The sequence below is a fragment of the Nerophis ophidion genome, linkage group LG11 (assembly GCF_033978795.1).
Source record: "Nerophis ophidion isolate RoL-2023_Sa linkage group LG11, RoL_Noph_v1.0, whole genome shotgun sequence".
Taxonomy (NCBI): domain Eukaryota; kingdom Metazoa; phylum Chordata; class Actinopteri; order Syngnathiformes; family Syngnathidae; genus Nerophis; species Nerophis ophidion.
Window position 1 is genome coordinate 19,214,291 of NC_084621.1, and position 26,699 is coordinate 19,240,989.

At 34.7% G+C, this 26,699-nt stretch overlaps 1 protein-coding gene across 2 annotated transcripts; it reads left to right on the forward strand.

Moving 5' to 3' along the window:
* leng9 (leukocyte receptor cluster (LRC) member 9) lies at nt 1-25,518 on the forward strand. Of its 2 annotated transcripts, XM_061915287.1 has the most exons (8): nt 1-89; nt 356-420; nt 13,171-13,288; nt 15,070-15,145; nt 15,230-15,500; nt 20,265-20,394; nt 23,399-23,483; nt 25,209-25,518. In XM_061915287.1, exons 1-8 carry the CDS (start codon nt 16-18, stop codon nt 25,275-25,277), a joined length of 888 nt encoding a protein of 295 aa, XP_061771271.1. In that variant the 5' UTR covers nt 1-15; the 3' UTR covers nt 25,278-25,518. The 2 variants fall into 2 exon arrangements, with proteins under 2 accessions (XP_061771271.1, XP_061771270.1); XM_061915286.1 differs by having other exon boundaries at nt 15,070-15,500.
* Nucleotides 25,519-26,699: the final 1,181 nt, after the last annotated feature.

The following is a 26,699-nucleotide window of genomic DNA, read 5'->3' on the forward strand; positions in this document are numbered from 1 at the left end:
TAATTGTTTCTACTCATGTCTCGTACAACAGACAGGCTTAATACTACATTACCCACAATCCACCGCAACACAACAAACCCGGGGCAAGGGTGAGTCAAACCAGAAATGCTACTCTGTCACAGACACGTTTTTAAAAACAAAATAAATCCGTTTTAATTGTTGTTTTACTTTATTACGCTCTTTTTATGAAAAGTTTAACGTCTTGTGTGGCGTCCTCGTTTAGATGTCAAGTTAATTGTATTGACACTTTGAGCACGAGGCGTGTCAGTTTCACGTCGTCATACATTCAGTCATACTAAACAAAAAGTGTTAAAAAGTGCAATAAAAAGTCTTTTAAACGACTCTACTCTCTCAGCATGGCGTCCTCGGAGTCAGACACAGGCGATGCTGCCCTGGTGGACGCGCCAGAGGCCCAAACAGGTAAATAATCCACTTTGAACTTTGTTTGCTTTGTTGAGTTTGTGTGTTGCTTACATTATACATATATAGATTATATATAGATCCTACATCAGGGCAAGGAAAAACTCAACCCAATATGATGACAACGAGAAACCTTGGAGGGGACCACAGATGATTTTAACTTGCATTTACAGATGTAGTGATGAACTGTAGTTACTGACAGTGGTTTTCTGAAGCGTTCCTGAGCCCATGTGGTGATATCCTTTACACACTGATGTGGCTTTTTGATGCAGTAGCGCCTGAGGGATCCAAGGTGTGTTATTTTATGGCTTATGTGCAGTGATTTCTCCACATTCTCTCAACCTTTTGACGATATTACGGAGCGTAGATGGTGAAATCCCTTAATTCCTTGCAATTGCTGGTTGAGAAATGTTGTTATTTACCTTATGGAGAGCAACTTGCAGCTTAGCTACATGTAATGGAGAGTAACTTGTAATTTAGCTACATTTAAATGAATGTAACTTGTAGTCTTGTTACAATTAATGGAGAGTAGCTTGTAATTAGCTTAGCTACATTTGTTGGAGAGTAAGTTGTAGCTTAGTTACATTTAATGGAGAGTAACTTGGAACTTAGCTACATTTAATGAAGAGTAACATTTAGCTTAGTTGCATTTAATGGAGAGTAATTTGCAGATTAGCTACATTTAATGGAGAGTAACTTGTAATTTAGCTACATTTAATGGAAAGTAACTTTTAGATTAGTTACATTTAATGGAGGGTAACTTGTAGTTTAGCTACATTTCACGGAGAGTAATTTGTAATTTAGCTACAATTAATGGAGAGTAACTTGTAACTTACCTGCTTTTAATGTAGAGTTACTTGTAGCTCAGCTACATTTAATGGAGAGTAACTTGTAGCTTAGCTACATTTAATGGAGAGTAACTTGTAGCTTAGCTACATTTAATGGAGAGTAACTGGTAACTTAGCTACATTTAATGGGGAGTAACTTGTATCTTAGCAACATTTAATGGAGAGTAACTTGTAACTTAGCTACATTTAGTGGAGAGTAACTTGTATCTTAGCTACATTTAATGGAGAGTAACTTGTAGCTTACCTACATTTAATGGAGAGTAACTTGTAGCTTAGCTACATTTAATGGATAGTAACTGGTAACTTAGCTACATTTAATGGAGAGTAACTTGTAGCTTAGCGACATTTAATGCAGAGTAACCCGTAGCTTAGTTACATTTAATTGAGAGTAATCTGTAATTTAGCTGCATTTAACGGGGAGTAACTTGTATCTTAGTTACATTTAATGGACAGTAAATTGTATCTTAGCTACATTTAATAGAGAGTAACTTGTAGCTTAGCAGCATTTAATGGAGAGTAACTTGTAACTTAGCTACATTTAGTGGAGGGTAACTTGTATCTTAGCTACATTTAATGGAGAGTAACTTGTAGCTTACCTACATTTAATGGAGAGTAACTTGTAGCTTAGCTACATTTAATGGAGAGTAGCTTGTAGCTTAGCGACATTTAATGCAGAGTAACCCGTAGCTTAGTTACATTTAATTGAGAGTGATCTGTAATTTAGCTGCATTTAACAGGGAGTAACTTTTATCTTAGTTACATTTAATGGAGAGTAAATTGTAGCTTAGCTACATTTAATAGAGAGTAACTTGTAGCTTAGCTACATTTATTGGAGAGTAACTTGTAACTTAGCTACATTTAATGGAGAGTAACTTGTAGTTTAGCTACATTTAATAGAGAGTAACTTGTAGCTTAGTTACATTTATTGGAGAGTACCTTGTAACTTTGCTACATTTAATTGAGAGTAACTTGTAGCTTAGCTACATTAATTGGAGAGTAACTTGTAACTTAGCTACATTTAATTGAGAGTAACTTGTAGCTTAGCAACATTTAATGGAAAGTAACTTGTAGCTTAGCTACATTAATTGGAGAGTAATTTGTAGATTAGCTACATTTAATGCAGAGTAACCTGTAGCTTGGTTACGTTTAATTGAGAGTAAACTGTAACTTAGCTGCATTTAACGGGGGGTAACTTGTATCTTAGTTACAATTAAGGGAGAGTAACTTGTAGCTTAGCAACATTTAATGGAGAGTAACTTGTAGTTTAGCTACATTTAATAGAGAGTAACTTGTAATTTAGCTACATTTAATGGAGAGTAACTTGTATCTTAGCTACATTTAATGGAGAGTAACTTGTAGCTTAACTATATTTAATGGAGAGTAACTTGTAGCTTAACTATATTTAATGGAGAGTAACTGGTAACTTAGCTACATTTAATGGAGAGTAACTTGTATCTTAGCTACATTTAATGGAGAGTAACTTGTATCTTAGCTACATTTAATGGAGAGTAACTTGTATCTTAGCTACATTTAATGGAGAGTAACTTGTAAATTAGCTACATTTAATGGAGAGTAACTTATAGCTTAGTTACATTTAATGGAGAGTAACTTGTAGCTTTGTTACATTTAATGGAAAGTAACTTGTAGATTAGCTACATTTAATGGAGAGTAACTTGTAGATTAGCTACATTTAATGGAGAGTAACTTGTAGATTAGCTTCATTTAATGGAGATTAACTTGTAGTTTAGTTTACTACATTTTCCAAGTAGCTTGTGTACCGCACATCTTTACACAATCCATCACTTTCATCTGTTGCGAGGTGTTCAAAGAAACGCTATGTTGTCATCTCAGTGGACAGCGCGGGGCCGCAGATAGCACTTTAGTGTCTGATAACACTCTCGGAAGTGACTCAGGGCTTACGGAAAGTCCAAGATGTATCCGCCGCATGTGTCAATCCCACGGGAGAGATAAGACATGTTTTCATACTTTCTCCAGAACAATTCCGCCAAAGCCTCTCCGGCATGTAGACATTACTAATGTTCCATTCATTCTGCAGCTTATTAATAATTTCTTTCAGCTGTGTGTCACTTCTCTTCTTTGGGATTCCGACATGTATTTTCTCCATTGAAAATAAATGAGCCCGAATTTCAAACTTGCACAATTCTCACATTTCTCACCGAGTTTGAACTGTTCCAACATCCTCACACTCCACTCACACTGGACATTCAAACTACCATTTATTTATTTTTTAATTCCAATAATTTCCAGAATTATTGGTATTCCGAAGCCCTATTTCCACCCTTTGTGCTTTTAGCTTCTCGTTGTACATTTTTCAACCTATTCCCACCATTTCACCATCAAAACATTCCACTTAGTTGGAACATCAAAGGTACCCATTTACCTTTTTTTTGTACAAATTTCCTATTTTTCCAAAATTTCAGGAATTCCAAAATACCATTCCTCAATTACAAAGTGTTACTATGTCAATATTTCTTGACCAATTCAAAAACGTTTGACACCAAACTTACTTATATTATCTAGGACAATTGTGATATTACCTACATTTTTAAAGTTTCCCAGTTTTCCCGAAATTCCCAAGTTTCCAGGAATTTTTTTTTCAAAGTTTTACAAATCCCACATTAATCACCCGATTCGGACTAATCCACCATCCACACACTCCACTCTCGCTACACATTCAAGCCAACATATTTCTCGGGTCGTAAAATTCCCGTATTACCCAAAATTACCAGGAATTTTTACCTACTGCAAATCTATGACAATATACAAACCTCTTCATGTCCCACATTTCTCACCTGATTTGAACTGTTCCACCATCCACACATTCCAATCCTCTTGGACATTCAAACGATCTTTTTCCAAGTTAAAAAAAATTCCAGGAATTTCCAGAATTATTGGTTTTCCAAAGCCCTATTTCCACCCTTTGTGGTTTTAGCTTCTCGTTGTACATTTTTCAACCTATTCCCACCATTTCACCATCAAAACATTCCACTTACTTGGAACATCAAAGGTACCTATTTACCTTTTTTTTGTAAAAATGTCCTATTTTTCCAATATTTCAGGAATTCCAAAATACCATTCCTCAATTACAAAGTGTTACTACGTCAACATGTCTTGACCAATTCAAAAACATTTGACACCAAACTTACTAACATTATCCAGGACAATTGTGATATTATCTACATTTTTAAAGTTTCCCGGTTTTCCCGAAATTCCCAAGTTTTCAGGAAATACATTTTCAAAGTTTTACAAATCCCACATTTATTACCCGATTCAAACTAACCCAGCATCCACACACTCCACTCCTGCTACACATTCAAGCCAACATATTTCTCGTATCAAAAATTCCCGTATTACCCTAAATTGCCAGGAATTTTTAACTACTGCAAATCTATGACAATATACAAAACTCTTCATGTCCCACATTTCTCACCTGATTTGAACTGTTCCACCATCCACAGATTCCAATCCTCTTGGACATTCAAACTATATTTTTACAAGTAAAAAAAAATTCCAGGAATTTCCAGAATTATTGGTTTTCCAAAGCCCTATTTCCACCCTTTGTGCTTTTAGCTTCTCGTTGTACATTTTTCAACCTATTCCCACCATTTCACCATCAAAACATTCCACTTAGTTGGAACATCAAAGGTACCTATTTACCTTTTTTTTTGTACAAATTTCCTATTTTTCCAAAATTTCAGGAATTCCAAAATACCATTCCTCAATTACAAAGTGTTACTACGTCAACATTTCTTGATTTCTTGACCAATTCAAAAACGTTTGACACCAAACTTACCAACATTATCCAGGACAATTGTGATATTATCTACATTTTTAAAGTTTCCCGGTTTTCCCGAAATTCCCAAGTTTCCAGGAAATACATTTTCAAAGTTTTACAAATCCCACATTTATTACCCGATTCGAACTAATTCACCATCCACACACTCCACTCTCGCTACACATTCAAGCCAACATATTTCTCGGATCAAAAATTCCCGTATTACCCTAAATCACCAGGAATTTTTACCTACTGCAAATCTATGACAATATACAAACCTCTTCACATCCCACATTTCTCACCTGATTTGAACTGTTCCACCATCCACACATTCCAATCCTCTTGGACATTCAAACTATATTTTTACAAGTAAAAAAAATTCCAGGAATTTCCAGAATTATTGGTTTTCCAAAGCCCTATTTCCACCCTTTGTGGTTTTAGCTTCTCGTTGTACATTTTTCAACCTATTCCCACCATTTCACCATCAAAACATTCCACTTAGTTGGAACATCTAAGGTACCTATTTACCTTTTTTTTGTACAAATTTCCTATTTTTCCAAGATTTCAGGAATTCCAAAATACCATTCCTCAATTACAAAGTATTACTATGTCAACATTTCTTGACCAATTCAAAAACGTTTGACACCAAACTTACTAATATTATCTAGGACAATTGTGATATTATCTACATTTTTAAAGTTTCCCAGTTTTCCCGAAATTCCCAAGTTTCCAGGAAATTAACTTTCAAAGTTTTACAAATCCCACATTAATCACCCGATTCGGACTAATCCACCATCCACACACTCCACTCTTGCTACACATTGAAGCCAACATATTTCTCGGGTCGGAAAATTCCCGTATTACCCAAAATTACCAGGAATTTTTACCTACGGCAAATCTATGACAATATACAAACCTCTTCATGTCCCACATTTCTCACCTGATTTGAACTGTTCCACCATCCACACATTCCAATCCTCTTGGACATTCAAACGATCTTTTTCCAAGTTAAAAAAATTCCAGGAATTTCCAGAATTATTGGTTTTCCAAAGCCCTATTTCCACCCTTTCTGCTTTTAGCTTCTCGTTGTACATTTTTCAACCTATTCCCACCATTTCACCATCAAAACATTCCACTTAGTTGGAACATCAAAGGTACCTATTTACCTTTTTTTTTGTACAAATTTTAAATTTTTCCAAAATTTCAGGAATTCCAAAATACCATTTCTCAATTAAAAAGTTTTACTATGTCAACATTTCTCTACCAATTCAAAAACATTTGACACCAAACTTACTAATAATATCTAGGAAAATTGTGATATTACCTACATTTTTAAAGTTTCCCAGTTTTCCCGAAATTCCCAAGTTTCCAGGAAATTAATTTTCAAAGTTTTACAAATCCCACATTAATCACCCGATTCGGACTAATCCACCATCCACACACTCCACTCTCGCTACACATTCAAGCCAACATATTTCTCGGATCTAAAATTCCCGTATTAACCAAAATTACCAGGAATTTTTACCTACTACAAATCAATGGGCAATATACAAACCTCTTCATGTCCCACATTTCTCACCAGATTTGAACTGTTCCACCATCCACACATTCCAATCCTCTTGGACATTCAAACGATATTTTTCCAAGTTAAAAAAATTCCAGGAATTTCCAGAATTATTGGTTTTCCAAATCCCTATTTCCACCCTTTGTGCTTTTAGCTTCCGTTGTGCATTTTTCAACCCCTTCCCACAATTTCACCATCAAAACATTCCACTTAGTTGGAACATCAAAGGTACCTATTTACCTTTTTTTTTGTACAGATTTCCAGTTATCCGGAAATGTCAAGAATTCCGAAATACCAATTTTCAATTACGAAGTGTTAGTATATCAACATTTTTCGACCGGTTCAAAAAATTCCAACACCAACCCGTTCATATCATCTAGATCACTTGTGATATTACCTACATTTTAAATAATTCCAAGTTTTCTTGAAATTCCAAATTTCTCGGAAATTCCCGACCAAATGAATAGACATTTTCAAAACTCTACAACTCCCACATTTATCACTCGATTCAAATAGTTCCACCAGTTACACACTCCACTCTTTTTGCACATTAAATCCAATATGGTTTGGAAAATCCCCTTATAACCCGAAATTACCAGGAATTTTTACCCATTGCAAACAAATGGGCAATATAGAAACCAATTCACATTCCACATTTGTCATCTGATTCAAACCGTTCCAACATCCACACACTCCACTATTCCCGTAAATTAAATCCAATATGGTTTGGAAAATTCCCGAATTACCCGGCTCTACCAGGAATTTTTACCCATTTCAAACGAGTGGGCTATATAGAAACCTCTACATATTGCACATTTCTCGTCCGATTCAAACCGTTCCACCATCCACCCACTCCACTCTTCCTGCACAATAAAGCCAATATAGTTTGGAATATTCCTGTATTAACCGTAAATTACCAGGAAGTTTTACCCATTGCAAACCAATGGGCAATATGGAAACCTCTTTATATTCCACATTTTTCATCCGATTCAAATTGTTTCAACTTTTACACACTTCACTCTTCTTGCACATTAATTCCAGTATGGTTTGTAAAATTCCCACATTGACCGTAAATTACCAGGAATTTTTACCCATTGCAAACGAATGGGCAATGTTGAAACCTCTCCATATTCCACATTTCTCATCCGATTCGAATTGTTCCAACTTCTACACACTTCACTCTTCTTGCACATTAAATCCAGTATGGTTTGTAAAATTCCCACATTAACAGGAAATTACCAGGAATTTTTACCCATTGCAAACGAATGGGCAATGTTGAAACCTCTCCATATTCCACATTTCTCATCCGATTCGAATTGTTCCAACTTCTACACACTTCACTCTTCTTGCACATTAAATCCAGTATGGTTTGTAAAATTCCCACATTAACAGGAAATTATCAGGAATTTTTACCCATTGCAAACGAAGGGGCAATGTTGAAACCTCTCCATATTCCACATTTCTCGTCCGATTCGAACCATTCCAACTTCTACACACTTCACTCTTCTTGCACATTAATTCCAGTATGGTTTGTAAAATTCCCACATTGACCGTAAATTACCAGGAATTTTTACCCATTGCAAACGAATGGGCAATGTTGAAACCTCTCCATATTCCACATTTCTCATCCGATTCGAATTGTTCCAACTTCTAGACACTTCACTCTTCTTGCACATTAAATCCAGTATGGTTTGTAAAATTCCCACATTAACAGGAAATTACCAGGAATTTTTACCCATTGGAAACGAATGGGCAATGTTGAAACCTCTCCATATTCCACATTTCTCATCCGATTCGAATTGTTCCAACTTCTACACACTTCACTCTTCTTGCACATTAAATCCAGTATGGTTTGTAAAATTCCCACATTAACAGGAAATTACCAGGAATTTTTACCCATTGCAAACGAATGGGCAATGTTGAAACCTCTCCATATTCCACATTTCTCATCCGATTCGAATTGTTCCAACTTCTACACACTTCACTCTTCTTGCACATTAAATCCAGTATGGTTTGTAAAATTCCCACATTAACAGGAAATTATCAGGAATTTTTACCCATTGCAAACGAAGGGGCAATGTTGAAACCTCTCCATATTCCACATTTCTCGTCCGATTCGAACCATTCCAACTTCTACACACTTCACTCTTCTTGCACATTAATTCCAGTATGGTTTGTAAAATTCCCACATTGACCGTAAATTACCAGGAATTTTTACCCATTGCAAACGAATGGGCAATGTTGAAACCTCTCCATATTCCACATTTCTCATCCGATTCGAATTGTTCCAACTTCTACACACTTCACTCTTCTTGCACATTAAATCCAGTATGGTTTGTAAAATTCCCACATTAACAGGAAATTACCAGGAATTTTTACCCATTGGAAACGAATGGGCAATGTTGAAACCTCTCCATATTCCACATTTCTCATCCGATTCGAATTGTTCCAACTTCTACACACTTCACTCTTCTTGCACATTAAATCCAGTATGGTTTGTAAAATTCCCACATTAACCGTAAATTACCAGGAATTTTTACCCATTGCAAACGAATGGGCAATGTTGAAACCTCTCCATATTCCACATTTCTCGTCCGATTCGAATTGTTCCAACTTCTACACACTTCACTCTTCTTGCACATTAAATCCAGTATGGTTTGTAAAATTCCCACATTAACAGGAAATTATCAGGAATTTTTACCCATTGCAAACGAAGGGGCAATGTTGAAACCTCTCCATATTCCACATTTCTCGTCCGATTCGAACCATTCCAACTTCTACACACTTCACTCTTCTTGCACATTAAATCCAGTATGGTTTGTAAAATTCCCACATTAACCGTAAATTACCAGGAATTTTTACCCATTGCAAACGAATGGGCAATGTTGAAACCTCTCCATATTCCACATTTCTCATCCGATTCGAATTGTTCCAACTTCTACACACTTCACTCTTCTTTCACATTATATCCAGTATGGTTTGTAAAATTCCCACATTAACAGGAAATTACCAGGACTTTTTACCCATTGCAAACGAATGGGCAATGTTGAAACCTCTCCATATTCCACATTTCTCGTCCGATTCGAACCATTCCAACTTCTACACACTTCACTCTTCTTGCACTTTAAATCCAGTATGGTTTGTAAAATTCCCACATTAACAGGAAATTATCAGGAATTTTTACCCATTGCAAACGAATGGGCAAGGTTGAAACCTCTCCATATTCCACATTTATCATCCGATTCGAATTGTTCCAACTTCTACACACTTCACTCTTCTTGCACATTAAATCCAGTATTGTTTGTAAAATTCCCACATTAACAGGAAATTACCAGGAATTTTTACCCATTGCAAACGAATGGGCAATGTTGAAACCTCTCCATATTCCACATTTCTCGTCCGATTCAAATTGTTCCAACTTCTACACACTTCACTCTTCTTGCACATTAAATCCAGTATGGTTTGTAAAATTCCCACATTAACAGGAAATTACCAGGAATTTTTACCCATTGCAAACGAATGGGCAATGTTGAAACCTCTCCATATTCCACATTTCTCGTCCGATTCAAATTGTTCCAACTTCTACACACTTTACTCTTCTTGCACATTAAATCCAGTATGGTTTGTAAAATTCCCACATTAACAGGAAATTACCAGGAATTTTTACCCATTGCATACGAATGGGCAATATTGAAACCTCTCCATATTCCACATTTCTCGTCCGATTCGAACCGTTCCAACTTTCATTTCATCCGTTCAGCATTCTAGTTCGCCTTGTGCATTTCGATGGCTTGCTTCCACAACATTCATTCCGGGTGTTAATGGTGTCATGGTGCCATGGTGTTAATGGTGTCATGAGACACCAGTCTGCAGAGAAAGCGATGGAGGACAATGTGTGTGCGTGCGTAGCACACCCGTTAAGTTTCCCTTTAAATTCTTAAGTTTCGTTTGCATTCATGCCGAGGCGTGGCAACGTGGAAGAGACAAAAATGCAGACAGGCAGCCATTAGAGAGATTGCTTGGACCTCTTGACAGCTCCACCCTTACTCTCTCTCTCTCTCTCTCTCTCTCTCTCTCTCTCTCTCTCTCTCTCCCTCTCTCTCTCTCTCTCTCTGTCTCTCTCTCCAGCGCTGGTGTCTCTGTTGTTTGTACTTGCTCCTGCTCTGTTGAATAGATTGTTAAACTGCAGCTCCGGTCACCTCTCATTGCAGAACTAAAGAATCTGGGAGGACTCTGGCCTCCTAAAAGGGAGGATACTAATAGCAACATGCGTAATTAGTGGAGGGAAGGAAGACGGGGAAAGAACTTTACTGTCAACATTTAAATTTCAGCACAAACCCCTTCAAGATTAGACAAACATTCCACAGGGAGACAGAACGGCAACGCTGTTACGGTACTAGAAGTGCCATCCCATTCCTAACTCATAGGGTTTAATATGACCTTTTGCAGCTATTACAACTTCAACTCTTCTGGGAAGGCTGTCCACAAGGTTGCAGAGTGTGCTTATAGCAATTTTCCACCATTCTTCCAAAAGCGGTGGAGAAGGCCTGGTTCTCAGTCTCCGTTCTAATTAATCCCAAAGCTGTTCTATCGGGTTCAGGTCAAGACTCTGTGCAGGCCAGTCAAGTTCATCCACACCAGACTCTGTAATCCATGTCTTTATGGACCTTGCTTTGTGCACTGCTCCAAACTGTTCCCAAAATGCTGGGAGCATGGAATTGTCCAAAATGTTTGGGTATCCTGGAGCATTCAAAGTTCCTTTCACTGGAACTAAGGGGCCAAGCCCAACTCCTGAAAAATAACCCCACACCATAATTCTTCCTCCACCAAATTTCAAACAAATTCCACAGAAATTTCCTCTAGAAGGTCTCATCTTTGTCCATGTGATGTCAGATGAAACAAAAATGGAGCTGTTTGGCCATAATACCAAGCAATATGTTTGGAGGAGAAAAGGGGAGGCCTTTAATCCCAGGAACAAAATTCCTAACGACAAGCATGGTGGTGGTAGTATTATGCTCTGGGCCTGTTTTGCTGTGCGTGTGTGTGCGTATGTGCGTGTGGGTGTGTGGATGTGTGGGGGTGGGTGCGTGTAAAAGGATGCAACATTGTTTGTCAACACGGTCTGCTCTCATTTTCTTGCACATTTGAGCCTCTAATGTTCTGTGTACCTACACTCTGTCCTCCTCCTGTGTGTGTGTGTGTGTGTGTGTGTGTGTGTGTGTGTGTGTGTGTGTGTGTGTGTGTGTGTGTGCGTGTAAAAGGTTGCAACATTGTTTGTCAACACTGTCTGCTCTCATTTTCTCACACATTTGACCCTATGATGTTCTGTGTACCTACACTCTGTCCTCTTCCTGTCTAGGTGTGTGTGTGCGTGTGTGCGTGTGTGCGTGTGTGTGTGTGTGTGTGTTGGGGGGGGGGGGTGCGTGCGTGTAGAAGGTTGCAACATTGTTTGTCAACACTGTCTGCTCTCATTTTCTCGCACATTTGACTCTCTGATGTTCTGTGTACCTACACTCTGTCCTCCTCCTGTCTAGGCCTGCTGTGTGTGTGTGTGTGTGTGTGTGTGTGTGTGCGTGCGTGCGTGTGTGGGGGAGGGTGCGTGCGTGTAAAAGGTTGCAACATTGTTTGTCAACACTGTCTGCTCTCATTTTCTCGCACATTTGACTCTCTGATGTTCTGTGTACCTATACTCTGTCCTCCTCCTGTCTAGGCCTGCTGTGTGTGTGTGTGTGTGTGTGTGTGTGTGTGTGTGTGTGTGTGTGTGTGTGTGTGTGTGCGTGCATGCGTGCGTGCGTGCATGCGTGTGTGTGTGTGTGGAAGGGGGATGTGGGTACACAGAACCTTACATCTATGTAATAGTAATGTGTCTGGGGGTCGGGGGTGTGTATGGTGTGTGGTCATTAAATATGTATTCTGATATATGTTCTTCACAGAAAATGAGCCAAAGTCAGTGAGTCTCAGCTTCAAAAATTAAATTTATTGTATCATTTTTCTTTTAATAAAAAATGAAAACGGGTCCCACAGACCCGAACACCACACATATTGCCATAATAGTGGAGTCTACACGTATCTCTCATGTGTGACTGCCATCTACTGGTAGAAGGTCGCACTTGTCAGTACGCCATGTACCAAATAAAAGTGCTTCGAGGTCGGTAAGGAGAACCAGAATGAATCCTCGCACCGGGTTATAAGGCGTACTGTCGAGTTTTGGGAATAAAAAAAATATTTTAAGTGCGCCTTATAGTCGGGAAAATCCGGTGCTTCCTGCCTTTCTGTGCATCACGAGACTCAACATTTTGGCCGTCTCTCGTGCTTCTGAATCGGCCAGGTAGCCACAGAGCTGCAGGTTGCAGACCCTGGCCTAGATTCCCCGTTTTCCTCCGCCTCCAAGTTCAAGCTCAGGACAGGATTAGCCCGCGGCTCCTGCTAACATGTGGCCGCTTGCCTTCCTCTCTGTTATTCCCCCCTCTGGGAAAAACATTTGACGGAGAAGTCCTCCCAAATCCGTTGACCTCCGCTCTCTACTCTTGTGGTTCTGACAGGTGAGGAGGGAGTCCAGCTCTGCCCCTTCTTTTTGAAGGGGAAGTGTCATTTCGGTCTCCGGTGTCGTTTGTCTCACAAGTCCGTCCAGCTGGTGTGTGAAGTCCCCTGCAGCTCAGGGTAAGATCTCGGACACACATTTAGTGTGATGTGGAAACATCTCGTCAAATTCACACCCAACATTTTTTTAACCATTGCAGCTCCCCTCAATTTTTGCTGACCTAAAAGAGTCATGAAAGTGCTAAAAACAAGTCTTAACAAAACAATACTAAAATATCTAACTACGGGCGGAGTCCACATCTGTCCGTTAAGATAAAGTTTACATTTTTAAGAATATATTTTGCCCTTTTTGTCAAAGAAAACCCTGATTTTTATGGCAAAAACTCCAAATATGTATTATTATTGTTCCCCCAAAATGATTTAAAAATGGAATATTGGTATGAATTAATAGGATCCTCAAATATGTCAATAATTCATCACAACATTGATTTTTTTTTAATTGATTATTATTGTTTGAACAATACATACATACTTATATATGTGTGCATACATATATATATGTATTTATATATATATATATATAAAAAAAATATATATATATATACAGTATATATATATATACATACATATATAATATGTGTGTGTGTATATATATACAGTATATGTATATATATTTATATGTGTGTGTATATATACATATCCATATAGATATATATATATAATATATATATATCCTATTTAATATCATTTCATATATGTATTTCATATGTGTGTATATATATATGTATATATATACACATATGTATGTATATATATTTATACATATATACGTATATATGTGTAAATATATTTACGTATAAATAAATAAAATGATAAATGGGTTGTACTTGTATAGCGCTTTTCTACCTTCAAGGTACTCAAAGCGCTTTGACACTACTTCCACATTTACCCATTCACACACACATTCACACACTGATGGAGGGAGCTGCCATGCAAGGCGCCAACCAGCACCCATCAGGAGCAAGGGTGAAGTGTCTTGCTCAGGACACAACGGACGTGACGAGGGTGGTACTAAGTGGGAATTGAACCAGGGACGCTCGGGTTGCGCACGGCCACTCTCCCACTGCGCCACGCCGCCCCTATGTATATATATGTGTGTATGTATCTATGTACATACACATATATATGTGTATGTATATACATACATATATGTATGTATATATATATATATGTGTGTGTATATATGTACATATACATGTATATGTATACGTATATATAATAGTGTGTATATTTATATAAATATATATATATATGTATATATATATATCTATATATATACTATTTTATTTATATATATATATATATATATATATATGTATATATATATATAAATAAAATAGTATATATATAGATATATATATATATATAGTGCCGGTTTTGTCAAAAGAACCCTGTTTTTTATGGCAAAAACCCAAACGATGCAATATTTTCCTCCAAAAAATAAATTCCAAGTGGAATATTCAATGTGAAGTAATTAAGTCTTAAATATGTCAATTATTCATAACAACATTGATTTTGATGTCTCAGGCACCCCAAAAAGCCCCTACTCACAAAAGTGCCAAAAAGTAAGTCACATATTATTTAGACTTTCGACGTAATTTTCTCGATCAATTTCCCATCCATCCGTCAATTACACGTTTTTATTCTCGCTTTTAAGTTGGAAAAAAAAAGAACTGCCTGCATGGCAGATGTGTGTTACTGCTCTTAACTTGTATCATAGTATTTTTCAAGAATGTGCCCTGATGTGAACTTTGATGTTTATTATCACAGGTCGTTGTTTGGATACACCTGTGTATACAGGAAGTGTAATGTTCCACTTCCTGTGTGTCTCTTTAACCTAGGGCCCCCATAGAAGGGGCTGCAACTGCTCCGGGGCTGGAGGCAGAACCGCAGGAAGAGAAGCAAAGGAAGAAGAAGGCAAACAGCAACAGAAATGATAAAAAGGAGGCGGAGAAAAAGCCTCGCATGCGCACCGCTGACGACATCATCTCTCGCATCCAGTGGGACCCCTCTGTGGACGCCTCGCACTTCCTGGTGGGCTACACCGACCGCTTCCTGGGGGTGCTGGAGCGCCCCTTCGCCGACTTCAACTGGGACGTCAAGCCGTGCGACTGCGACTACACGGCCGAGCTGGCGCTGCCCAGACACAGGATCCAGTACTTCGCCTACCAGGGGACCCGCGTCTGGGACCGCCGCAGCAGGACCGACCGCGTCTTTGGCTCCACCGGACAATCTCTGGCTCCCCCCTTTGGAGGGCAGGGGGAAGTAGAAGGTGAGCCGGGACCCTTACCACAACTTTTGCAAAACCATAACCATATTTACATTTCTCATAGTTGGTCCCCAAAAGGGTGTGAGTCACACATATGTTCAAAATAAGATGTTTATTCATTTATTTCATGGATTTTTTATTCAATGCTTACATTTCTGGATCAAGCTAGGTCTGTCTGTCAATATTTACTTCTTTTTATTAATTAATTTTTATGTTTTATACCACTTTTGTCAAAACTCTTTTATATATGCCACAAATAATGCAATTTTTACTCCCAGAAAATTTCCAAGTGGAATATTTGATGTGAACCCTTGTCGAGGGTGTACCCCGCCTTCCGCCTGATTGTAGCTGAGATAGGCACCAGCGCCCCCCGTGGCCCCAAAGGGAATAAGCGGTAGAAAATGGATGGATGGAATATTTGATATGAAGTCATTTTAACTTGTTTTTTTTAGGTCAGTAACTCATAATATAGATTTCAAATCTTTATTCTTTTTCCATTTTTTTGTTTTGAAATTTAAAAAAAAAGTCCAGCTAAAATTCTTGGGGATCCAAAAGGGTCCCACTTGTAAAAGTTTCAAAAGTACATATTTTTTAAGTCTCTTACTTAACTGTAACTTAAGTCTCTCGATACACATCAGATATAGTCGTCAATTATATATAAGTTTTTATTTTGTTTGAAAAAAAAAAAAAAAGTCCAGCTAAAATTCTTGGGGATCCAAAAAGGTCCCACTTGTAAAAGTTTCAAAAGTAAATATTTTTTTAAGTCTCTTAATTAACTGTAACTTAAGTCTCTCGATAAACTGCAGATATAGTCGTCAATTGTATATAAGTTTTTATTCTTTTTTTATATCTTTTTAAAAAATGTGTTTTATGTTTCTTTTGTCAAATAAACTTTGTTTTTACATGGCAAAGACACAAGATATGTAATTTTTTTCTCCCAGAAAAATTTTAAGTGAAATATTTGATGTGAAGTCATTTTAATTTGTTTTTTTAGGTCCGTAAATAATAACATAAATTTCAATTCTTTATTCTTTTTCCATTTTTTTTGTTTTAAAATTTAAAAAAAGTCCAGCTAAAATTCTTAGGGATCCAAAAGGGTCCCCCTTGTAAAAGTTTCAAAAGTACATATTTTTTAAAGTCTCTTACTTAACTGTAACTTAAGTCTCTCGATAAACTTCAGATACAGTCGTCAATTATATATAAGTTTTTATTCTTTTTTTATATCTTTTTAAAAATGTTATGCTTTTGTTTTTATATGGCAAAGACACAAAATATGCAATTTTTTCTTCCAGAAAATTTTAAAGTGAAATATTTGATGTGAAGTCATTTTAATTTTTTTTTTTTAGGTCAGTAACTCATAACATAAATTTCAATTCTTTAGTCTTTTTTTCCATTTTTTTTGTTTTAAAATATTAAAAAAGTCCAGCTAAAATTCATAGGGATCCAAAAGGGTCCCACTCATAAAAGTTTCAAAATTGTATATTTTTTAAGTCTTCTACTTAACTGTAACTGAAGTCTCTCGATAAACTTCAGATATATCCGTCAATTAAACTTTTATTTTTTATATATTTTTTAATTTTTATTTTATGCTTTTTTTGTCAAATAAACTTTGTTTTTCATATGGCAAAGACACAAAATATGCAATATTTTCTCACAGAAAATTTTAAAGTGAAATATTTGATGTGAAGTCATTTTAATTTGTTTTTTTTAGGTCAGTAACTCATAACATAGATTTAAATTCTTTATTCTTTTTCCATTTTTTTGTTTAAAAAAAAAAAAAAAAAGGCCAGCTAAAATTCTTTGGGATCCAAAAGGGTCCCACTCGTAAAAGTTTCAAAAGTACATTATTTTAAAGTCTCTTACTTAACAGTAACTTAAGTCTCTTGATAAACTTCAGATATAGTCGTCAATTAAATATAAGTTTTTTTTCTTTTTTCATATCTTTTAAAAAATTTTAATTCATGCTTTTTTTGTCAAATAAATTTTGTTTTTATATGGCAAAGACATAAAATATGCAATTTTTTCTCCCAGAAAATTTTAAAGTGAAATATTTGATGTGAAGTCATTTTAATTAGTTTTTTTTAGGTCAGTAACTCATAACATTGATTTCAATTCTTTATTCTTTTTCCATTTTTTTGTTTTAAAATAAAAAAAGAAGTCCAGTTAAAATTCTTGGGCATCCAAAAGGGTCCCACTTGTAAAAGTTTCAAAAGTACATATTTTTTTAAAGTCTCTTACTTAACTGTAACTTAAGTCTCTCGATAAACTTCAGATATATCCGTCAATTAAGTTTTAATAATTATTTGTATATTTTTTGATTTTTATTTTATGCTTTTTTTGTCAAATAAACTTTGTTTTTTACATGGCAAGGACACAAAATATGCAATATTTTCTCCCAGAAAATTTTAAAGTGAAATATTTGATGTGAAGTCATTTTAATTTGTTTTTTTTAGGTCAGTAACTCATAACATAGATTTAAATTCTTTATTCTTTTTCCATTTTTTTGTTTAAAAAAAAAAAAAAAAGTCCAGCTAAAACTCTTGGGGATCCAAAAGGGTCCCACTCGTAAAAGTTTCAAAAGTACATTATTTTAAAGTCTCTTACTTAACAGTAACTTAAGTCTCTTGATAAACTTCAGATATAGTCGTCAATTAAATATAAGTTTTTTTTCTTTTTTTATATCTTTAAAAAAATATATATTTTATGCTTTGTTTGTCAAATAAACTTTGTTTTTATATGAAACAGACACAAAATATGCAATTTTTTCTCCCAGAAAATTTTAAAGCGAAATATTTAATGTGAAGTCATTTTAATTAGTTTTTTTTAGGTCCGTAAATAATAACATAAATTTCAATTCTTTATTCTTTTTCCATTTTTTTTTTGTTTTAAAATTTTAAAAAAGTCCAGCTAAAATTCTTAGGGATCCAAAAGGGTCCCACTCATAAAAGTTTCAAAAGTACATATTTTTTTAAGTCTATTACTTAACTGTAACTTAAGTCTCTCGATAAACTTCAGATATATCCGTCAATTAAACTTTTATTATTATTATTATTATTATTTTATGCTTTCATTGTCGAATAAACTTAGTTTTTTATATGGCAAAGACACAAAATATGCAATATTTTCTCACAGAAAATTTTAAAGTGAAATATTTGATGTGAAGTCATTTTAATTAGTTTTTTTTAGGTCAATAATTCATAACATAAATTTCAATTCCTTATTCTTTTTCCAATTTTTTTGTTTTAAAATTTAAAAAAAGTCCAGCTAAAATTCTTAGGGATCCAAAAGGTTCCCGCTCATAAAAGTTTCAAAAGTACATATTTTTTTAAGTCTCTTACTTAACTGTAACTTAAGTCTCTCGATAAACTTCAGTTATATCCGTCAATTAAGTTTTAATAATTTTTTATATTTTTTCAAATTTTAATATTATGCTTTTTTTGTCAAATAAACTTTGTTTTTTATACGGCAAAGACACAAAATATGCAATATTTTCTCACAGATTATTTTAAAATGAAATATTTGATGTGAAGTCATTTTAATTAATTTTTTTTTAGGTCAGTAACTCATTAACATAAATTTCAATTCTTTATTCTTTTCCCATTTTTTTTTGTTTTAAAATTTTTAAAAAGTCCAGCTAAAATTCTTGGGGATCCAAAAGGGTCCCACTCATAAAAGTTTCAAAAGTACATATTTTTGTAAGTCTCTTACTTAAGTGTAACTTAAGTCTCTCGATAAACTTCAGATATAGTCGTCAATTATATCTAAATTTTTATTATTTTTTTATATCTTTTTTAAATTTGAATTTTATGCTTTTTTTTGTAAAATAAACTTTTTTTTTTTACATGGCAAATACACAAAATATGCAATTTTTTTCTCCCAGAATTTTTTTAAGTGAATATTTGATGTGAAGTCATTTTAATTTTTTTTTTTTTTTCAGTAACTCATAACATAGATTTTTTTGGGTGACAATTTTAAAGAAAAATGCCACGAAAATTGTGTGGGATCCAAAAGAATCTCATTCATTAAAAAAATGTGTCAAAAAAAGTAATACATAAAAAAAAAAAGTCAATACTTCATAACAACATTGATTTTGATTCATTATTATTTTTTGAACGGTTTTAAAGAAAAAAGCCAGTAAAATTTTGTGGGGTTCAAAATGGTCTCATTCATTAAAAAGTGTCAGAAATAAGTCATACATTTGTTTTTTTTAACTTTAATATGTCAATAATTCATAACATTGATTTGTATTCTTTATTTCTTTTTAACAAAGACATTTTTAAAGAAAAATGCCACTAAAATATTGGTGGATCCAAAAGGGTCCCACTTATGAAAAAGTGTCAAAAATAAGTAATACATTTTTCTTTTTTTTTACGTTTCGACACTTAAGTCTCCTGATCAACTTCAGATGTATTTGTCGACGATAGGTTTTTAATAATTTTTTTCATGTTTTTCTTTTTTCTTTTTGTCAATGAAAACCTTTTTATTGGCCCCAAAATGTGCAATATGTCCCCTCCAAAAAAATTCAAAGGAAAATATTTGATGTGAAGTTGTTGAATAGGTCAATATTTCACAACAACATCGATTTTGATTCATTATTATTTGTGGAGCAATGACAGTTTTAAAGACAAAAGTCAGTTTAGTGTTATTGGAGTCAAGATGTTGTCTAATTACATTCCACCTGTTTGCCCTTTTTATGTTTAGTTGTTTTGATAATAGCATTTTAAAAAAGTGACGCCTTCTGTCTTTGCGGTCCTGCTTGGTGAGAAGAAAGGCATGTAGACCGAGGAGAGGATCCACCTGCTGCACATCTGGATCAGGACCATGTGGACACGCACGGCGCTGACTCAGCACAAGCATCCCCGGAATGGCAGCGCGTTGCGGAGGAGGCTGCAAACAGGTCTGTTCTTCATCCTGAAAGCGTAAGCACAAGTCTTCTCCCACATTCTTCTCCTCACTCTCTGGAACCGCGTGCACTCCCGGGCATCTTCTGCAGCTGGACCTCCCCAGTCTCTCTCCCGCTCTCTCTGGACCAGGGACGCACAAACTTTTTCCACTGAAAAAAGGCAGCTGTTTTCATATTTTTCACTGTCAAAACCAGAACAACGTTTACTATAACCGTAGGGCAGGGGTTGGCAACACAAAATGTTGAAACAGCCATATTCAAACCAAAAATACAAAAAACTAATCTGTCTGGAGCAACAAAAAAGGAAAAACCGTATATAAATCTTATAAAGAAGACAATTAGCTCTCTAATTAGTTATATTTACCTGCTATCAAAGTGAATTTAAAAGTCTTATATAAGTGTTTTAATGAAAACAACACATATGTCTATATTAGCCTATTATCAAAATAACTTTAAAAGTAGTATAAGTGTTATAATGAAGACAACACATGATGTAAGTGTCTATATTAGCCTACTATTAAAATGACTCTAAAAGTCTTACATAAGTGTTATAAAGACGACAACACATGATGTAAGTGTCTGTATTAGCCTACTATCAAAATGACTTCGAAATTATTATACAAGTGTTGTAATCAAGGCAAAACATGATGTAAGTGTCTATATTAGCCTACTATCAAAATTACTTTAAAAGCCTTATAGAAGTGTTATAATGAAGGCAACACATGATGTGTCTATATCAGCCTACTATCAAAATGACTTTAAAAGTCTTATTTAAGTGTTATAATGAAGACAAAACATGATGTGTCTATATTAGCTATATTAGCCTACTATCAAAATGACTTTAAATGTCTTATATAAGTGTTATAAAGAAGACAACACATGATGTAAGTGTCTATTTTAGCTATAATAGCCTACTATCAAAATGATTTAGTCTTATATAAGTGTTATAATGAAGGCAACACATGATGTGTCTATTAGCCTACTATCAAAATGATTTTAAAAGTCTTATAAAAGTGTTATTAATGAAGGCAACACATGATGTAAGTATTTATATTAGCTATATTAGCTATATTAGCCTACTATCAAAATGACTTTAAATGTCTCGTATAAGTGTTATAATGAAGACAACACATGATGTAAGTGTTTATATTAGCTATATTAGCCTACTATCAAAATGACTTTAAATGTCTTTTATAAGTGTTATAATGAAGGCAACACATGATGTAAGTGTCTATATTAGCCTACTATCAAAATTACTTTAAATGTCTTATATAAGTTTTATAATGAAGGCAACACATGATGTAAGTGTCTATATTAGCCTACTATCAAAATGACTGTAAAAGTCTTATTTTAGTGTTATAATGAATACAACACATGATGTAAGTGTCTATATTAGCCTCCTATCAAAATGACTTTAAATGTCTTATATAAGTGTTATAATGAAGGCAACACATGATGTAAGTGTCTATATTAGCCTACTATCAAAATTACTTTAAAAGTCGTATATAAGTGTTATAATGAATACAACACATAATATAAGTGTCTTTATTAGCCTACTATCAAAATGACTATGTGTAGCAGGCTGAAGCAAATCTTTGTTGACAGAAATTGAAATGTAATATTTATTCTACACATTTTTACAACATTAGAAACCATTAGTGTTGTGTGTGTACATATGTATATACACACATATGTATATATATATATATATATATATATATATATATATATATATATACACACACATTTATTTTTCTCCCATGTTTGAATCTGGAGATCAAATTTAGATTTTATTTAATTTAGATTTTTTAATTTTATTTAAAAAAAAAAAATATATATATATATATATATATATTTTTTTTTAAAATAAAATTAAAAAATCTAGTGTGTGTTTTTTTTTTAACTGTCATTGCTCAAAAAATAATAATGCATTAAAATCAATGTTTTTTTAAATTTATTTATTTATTAGTTATTAACCTACGTAAAAAATTAAGGGGGGGAAAAATGCATATTTCATATATTAAAAAAGAGGATTTTGACATAAATATAATTGTATAACTAATAAATAAATTAATTAAAAAACATTGATTTTAATGCATTATTATTTTTTGAGCAATGACAGTTAAAAAAAAACCACACACACACCAAAAGTTTTGGAGATCCAAAAGAGTCCCACTCATAAAAGTCTTAAAATAAAATAAAACATTTCTTTTTTTTTTTTACCGTCAAACAACACACTAAAGGTCTCGGGGATCCAAAAGGGTCCCACTCATAAACATGTTATAATAATAATAATATATATATATATATATATATATATATTTGTTCTTTCAATGTTTGAATATATATATATATATATATATATATATATATATATTTATATATATATATATATATATATATATATATGTCAAGTTCAGATCTATCTGAAAACTTTTACTTTTTTATGTCAAAATCCTATTTTTCAGGAGGAAAAACACAAAATATGCAGTATTTTTCCTCTTTTTTTTTTTTACATAGTTTTAATGCAGTATTATTTTTTGCGCAATGACAGTTTAAAAAAAAAAATCACACTAAAGGTTTCAGGGATCGAAATGGGTCCCACTCATAAAAGTGTAAAATAAAATAAATAAAAAAAAAAAAAATAATATATATATATATATATATATATATATATATATATATTTAAAACATTTTTACCGTCAAATGACACACTTAAGGTCTCAGGGATCCAAAAGGGTCCCACTCATAAACATGTTAAAATAAGTCATATATAAAAATATCTTATTTTTACTTTCCGGGTTTCAATCTTTAGATCAATTTCCGATCAATATATTGATTATAAGTTTTCTTGTTTGTTGTGTTATTAGCCTCAACATTGCAACGTGTCCTCCTTACATCTCACCTGTGGGCTCTTTTAGTCCCCTTTTTATGTTGTTTTTTTCTAATGTTGTTTTGAAACTTTGGCCACCTGTGCTCATCCTGCGTGTGATTTCAGCGCTACGGCCTCGTCCGATAGAGAAGAGCGACTCACAGAGGGAGCGTCCGAAGGAGGAGAAGGTTTTGAAAGGCGGGATAATCCGGTAGGTGCATAACTGCTCACCTTGGACCAGATCTTCCTAATTAGCGCCTCAAATAACCCTCACTAACAATTCAATCAAAGCCATCTTTAATTCCTTTAAAATAACATGCTTTGGCAGCAAGTGTCTGCAGTTAGTGATCCGAGCGAAGAGTACCTTATTTCAAGACCTTGGTCGCACGTCCCGTCACCGGCTTAAGCATCTGGCGGGCAAACAGGTGTGTTTGTATTGGACTCGCCTCTAAGTAATGTTGTCCTTTTCCCAAGCCAAGAAAGCCCTCAAAAGTAAGGCTTCGCTTTTTTAAACATGCGCTAGCTCCATGCTAATTTACATTGGATATGCCATACACTTGCTTCTGATTAGCATTAGCGATTTTACATGGCGATTTCAACGCCTCCGAATGTTTTGATACAATTTTCAACTCAGGCGCACATTACGATCAAACAGCTGGTGTACTTTATTTACAAGTTGTCCATCCATCCATCCATTTTCTACCGCTTGTCCCTTTTGGGGTCGCAAATGGTAAATAAAAGGAGAATACAAAGATTTGCAAATCCTTTTCAACGTATATTTAATTGAATAGACTGCAAAAACAAGATATTTAAATTCGTTCTGTTAAACTTTTGTTATTTTTTGCAAATATGAGCTCATTTGGAATTTTGATGCCTGCGACATGTTTCAAAAAAGTTGGCACACGTGGCAAAAAAGACTGAGAAAGTTGAGGAACGCTCATCGGTGAACATGTGAAAAGATGAACATGGCTAATTGGGAACAGGTGGGTGCCATGATCGGGTAAAAAAACAGCTTCCATGAAATGCTCACTTGTTCACAAACAAGGAGGGGAAGAGGGTCACCACTTTGTCAACAAATGCCTGAGCAAATTGTTTAAGAACAACATTTCTCAAGCTGCTATTGAGAGGAATTTAGGGATTCACCATCTATACTCCGTAATATCATCAAAAGGTTCAGAGAATGTGGAGAAATCACTGCACGTAAGCCATGATATTAAGCACCTTGGATCCCTCAGGTATCAAAAAGCCACATCAGTGTGTAAAGGACATCACCACACGGGCTCAGGAACACTTCAGAAAACCACTGTCAGCAACTACAGTTGGTCGCTACATCTGTAAGTGCAAGTTACAACTCGACTATGCAAAGCCACAGACATTTATCAACAATACCCAGAAACGCAGCAGGCTTCCCTGGGCCCGAGCTCATCTAAGATGGACTGATGCAAAGTGGAAAAGTGTTCTGTGGTCTGATGAGTCCACGTTTCAAATTGTTTTTGGAAACTAGACGTTGTGTCTTCCGGACCAAAGAGGAAAAGAACCATCCGGATTGTTCTAGGGTGAAAGTGTAAAAGGGAACATGTGTGATGGGATGGGGGTGTATTAGTGGCCAAGGCATGGGTAACTTACACATCCGTGAAGGCACCATTAATGCTGAAAGGTACATATAGCTTTTGGAGCAACATATGTTGTTATCATGGACACCCCTGCTTATTTCAGCGAGACGATGCCAAGCTTCATAGTAAAAGAGTAATCGTACTAGACTGGCCTGCCTGTAGTCTAGACATTGAAAATGCGTGAAGGCTAAAATATGAAGCAGGAGACTGTTGAACAACTTAAGCTGTACATCCAAGCAAGAATGGGAAAGAATTCCACTTCAAAAATGTGTCTCCTCAGTTCCCAAACCTTTACTGAGTGTTATTCTGTGTTTACGACACAGACTCCACCTGCAGCTGCTGAGCAAAGACTCAGAGGAACATCAGAAGTCTCTCCCTCAGAACTTGAATGATGGACGTTCCCGTGGAGGACCACCAGGAGGGGGGGGGTCTTCCCCGACTGGGCAGACCACTAGGTGGGCAAAGGTTCCTAATGTGTGTGCTAACGCGTCCATACTGTCAAGTACACAATCAGATCCAAATATGAGAGTCACGCTCACTGAGGGTCGACTAATGATTCCTTGTAGCTTGTGCAGCCCTTTGAGACACTCCTGATTTAGGGCTATATAAATAAACTTTGATTGATTGATTCAACAGCACTTTTGGGGGAACTTTGCCCACATTCACAATCTCCATGTAAGACAAGAACATACAGTACATCTTTTTTATGCATTCTAAGTCGTAAAATACAGCGAGTAAGAGGTGGCTAACAAGTCCAATATACTAGTGATGAAACATCCAAAAAGTGTCAACAATACTTTATTTGTTTTCATTTTAAAAAGCAATACTATATCTACTGTATTCTTTAGGGCTCCCCTCAGTTTTGCTCAATGTTTAAGGTCCCGGGGACCCAAATGGGTCCCAGTCATTAAAGTTTTAAAAAAACAAGTCAGATTTAGTTTAAACGCTGAAATATCTAGAAGTCAACTTCAAATCTATCTGTTGACGTAAAGTTTTTTTTCCACACATTTTTTTATTGGACAAAGAAAAACCTGTTTTTTATGGCAAAAATTAAAAATGTGTATAATTTTACCCCACAAAAAAATATTTAAAGTGGAATGTTTGATTTTAACTAATTTGAACATCAAATAGATCAATAATTCAGAAGAACAATGCTTTTAATATTTTTAGAACATTTATTTTAACAAGGATGGTTTAAAAAAATGACACTAAAGGTGTCAGGGATCCAAATGGGTCTCAGTCATTAAAGTCTTACAAACAAGTTAAATATATTTTTTTAAATTTAGTTTTCAATTCTAAAATATCTATAAATAAAATTCAGATCTACCCGTTGACATAAAGTTTTAATTTCCCAAAAATATTTTAAGCTTTTTTCGACTAAGAAAAAACTTTTTTAGGGCAAAAACTCAAAATGTGAAATATTTTACCCCCAAACAAATATTTTAAAGTGAAATGTTTGATGTGAAGTAATTGGAACATCAAATAGATCAATAATTCAGAAGAACAATGCTTTTAATTTTTTCAATATATTTTTTTTTTTAACAAGGATAGTTTAAAAAATGACACTAAAGGTGTCAGGGATCCAAATGGGTCTCAGTCATTAAAGTCTTACAAACAAGTCAAATATCTTGTTTACTTTATTTTTTAATGCTAAAATATCTATAAATAAACTTCAGATCTACCCGTTGACATAAAGTTTTAATTTCAAAAAAATATTTTAAGCTCTTTCCGACAAAGAAAAAACTTTTTTAGGGCAAAAACTCAAAATGTGAAATATTTTACCCCCAAATAAATATTTAGAGTGGAAGCATTGA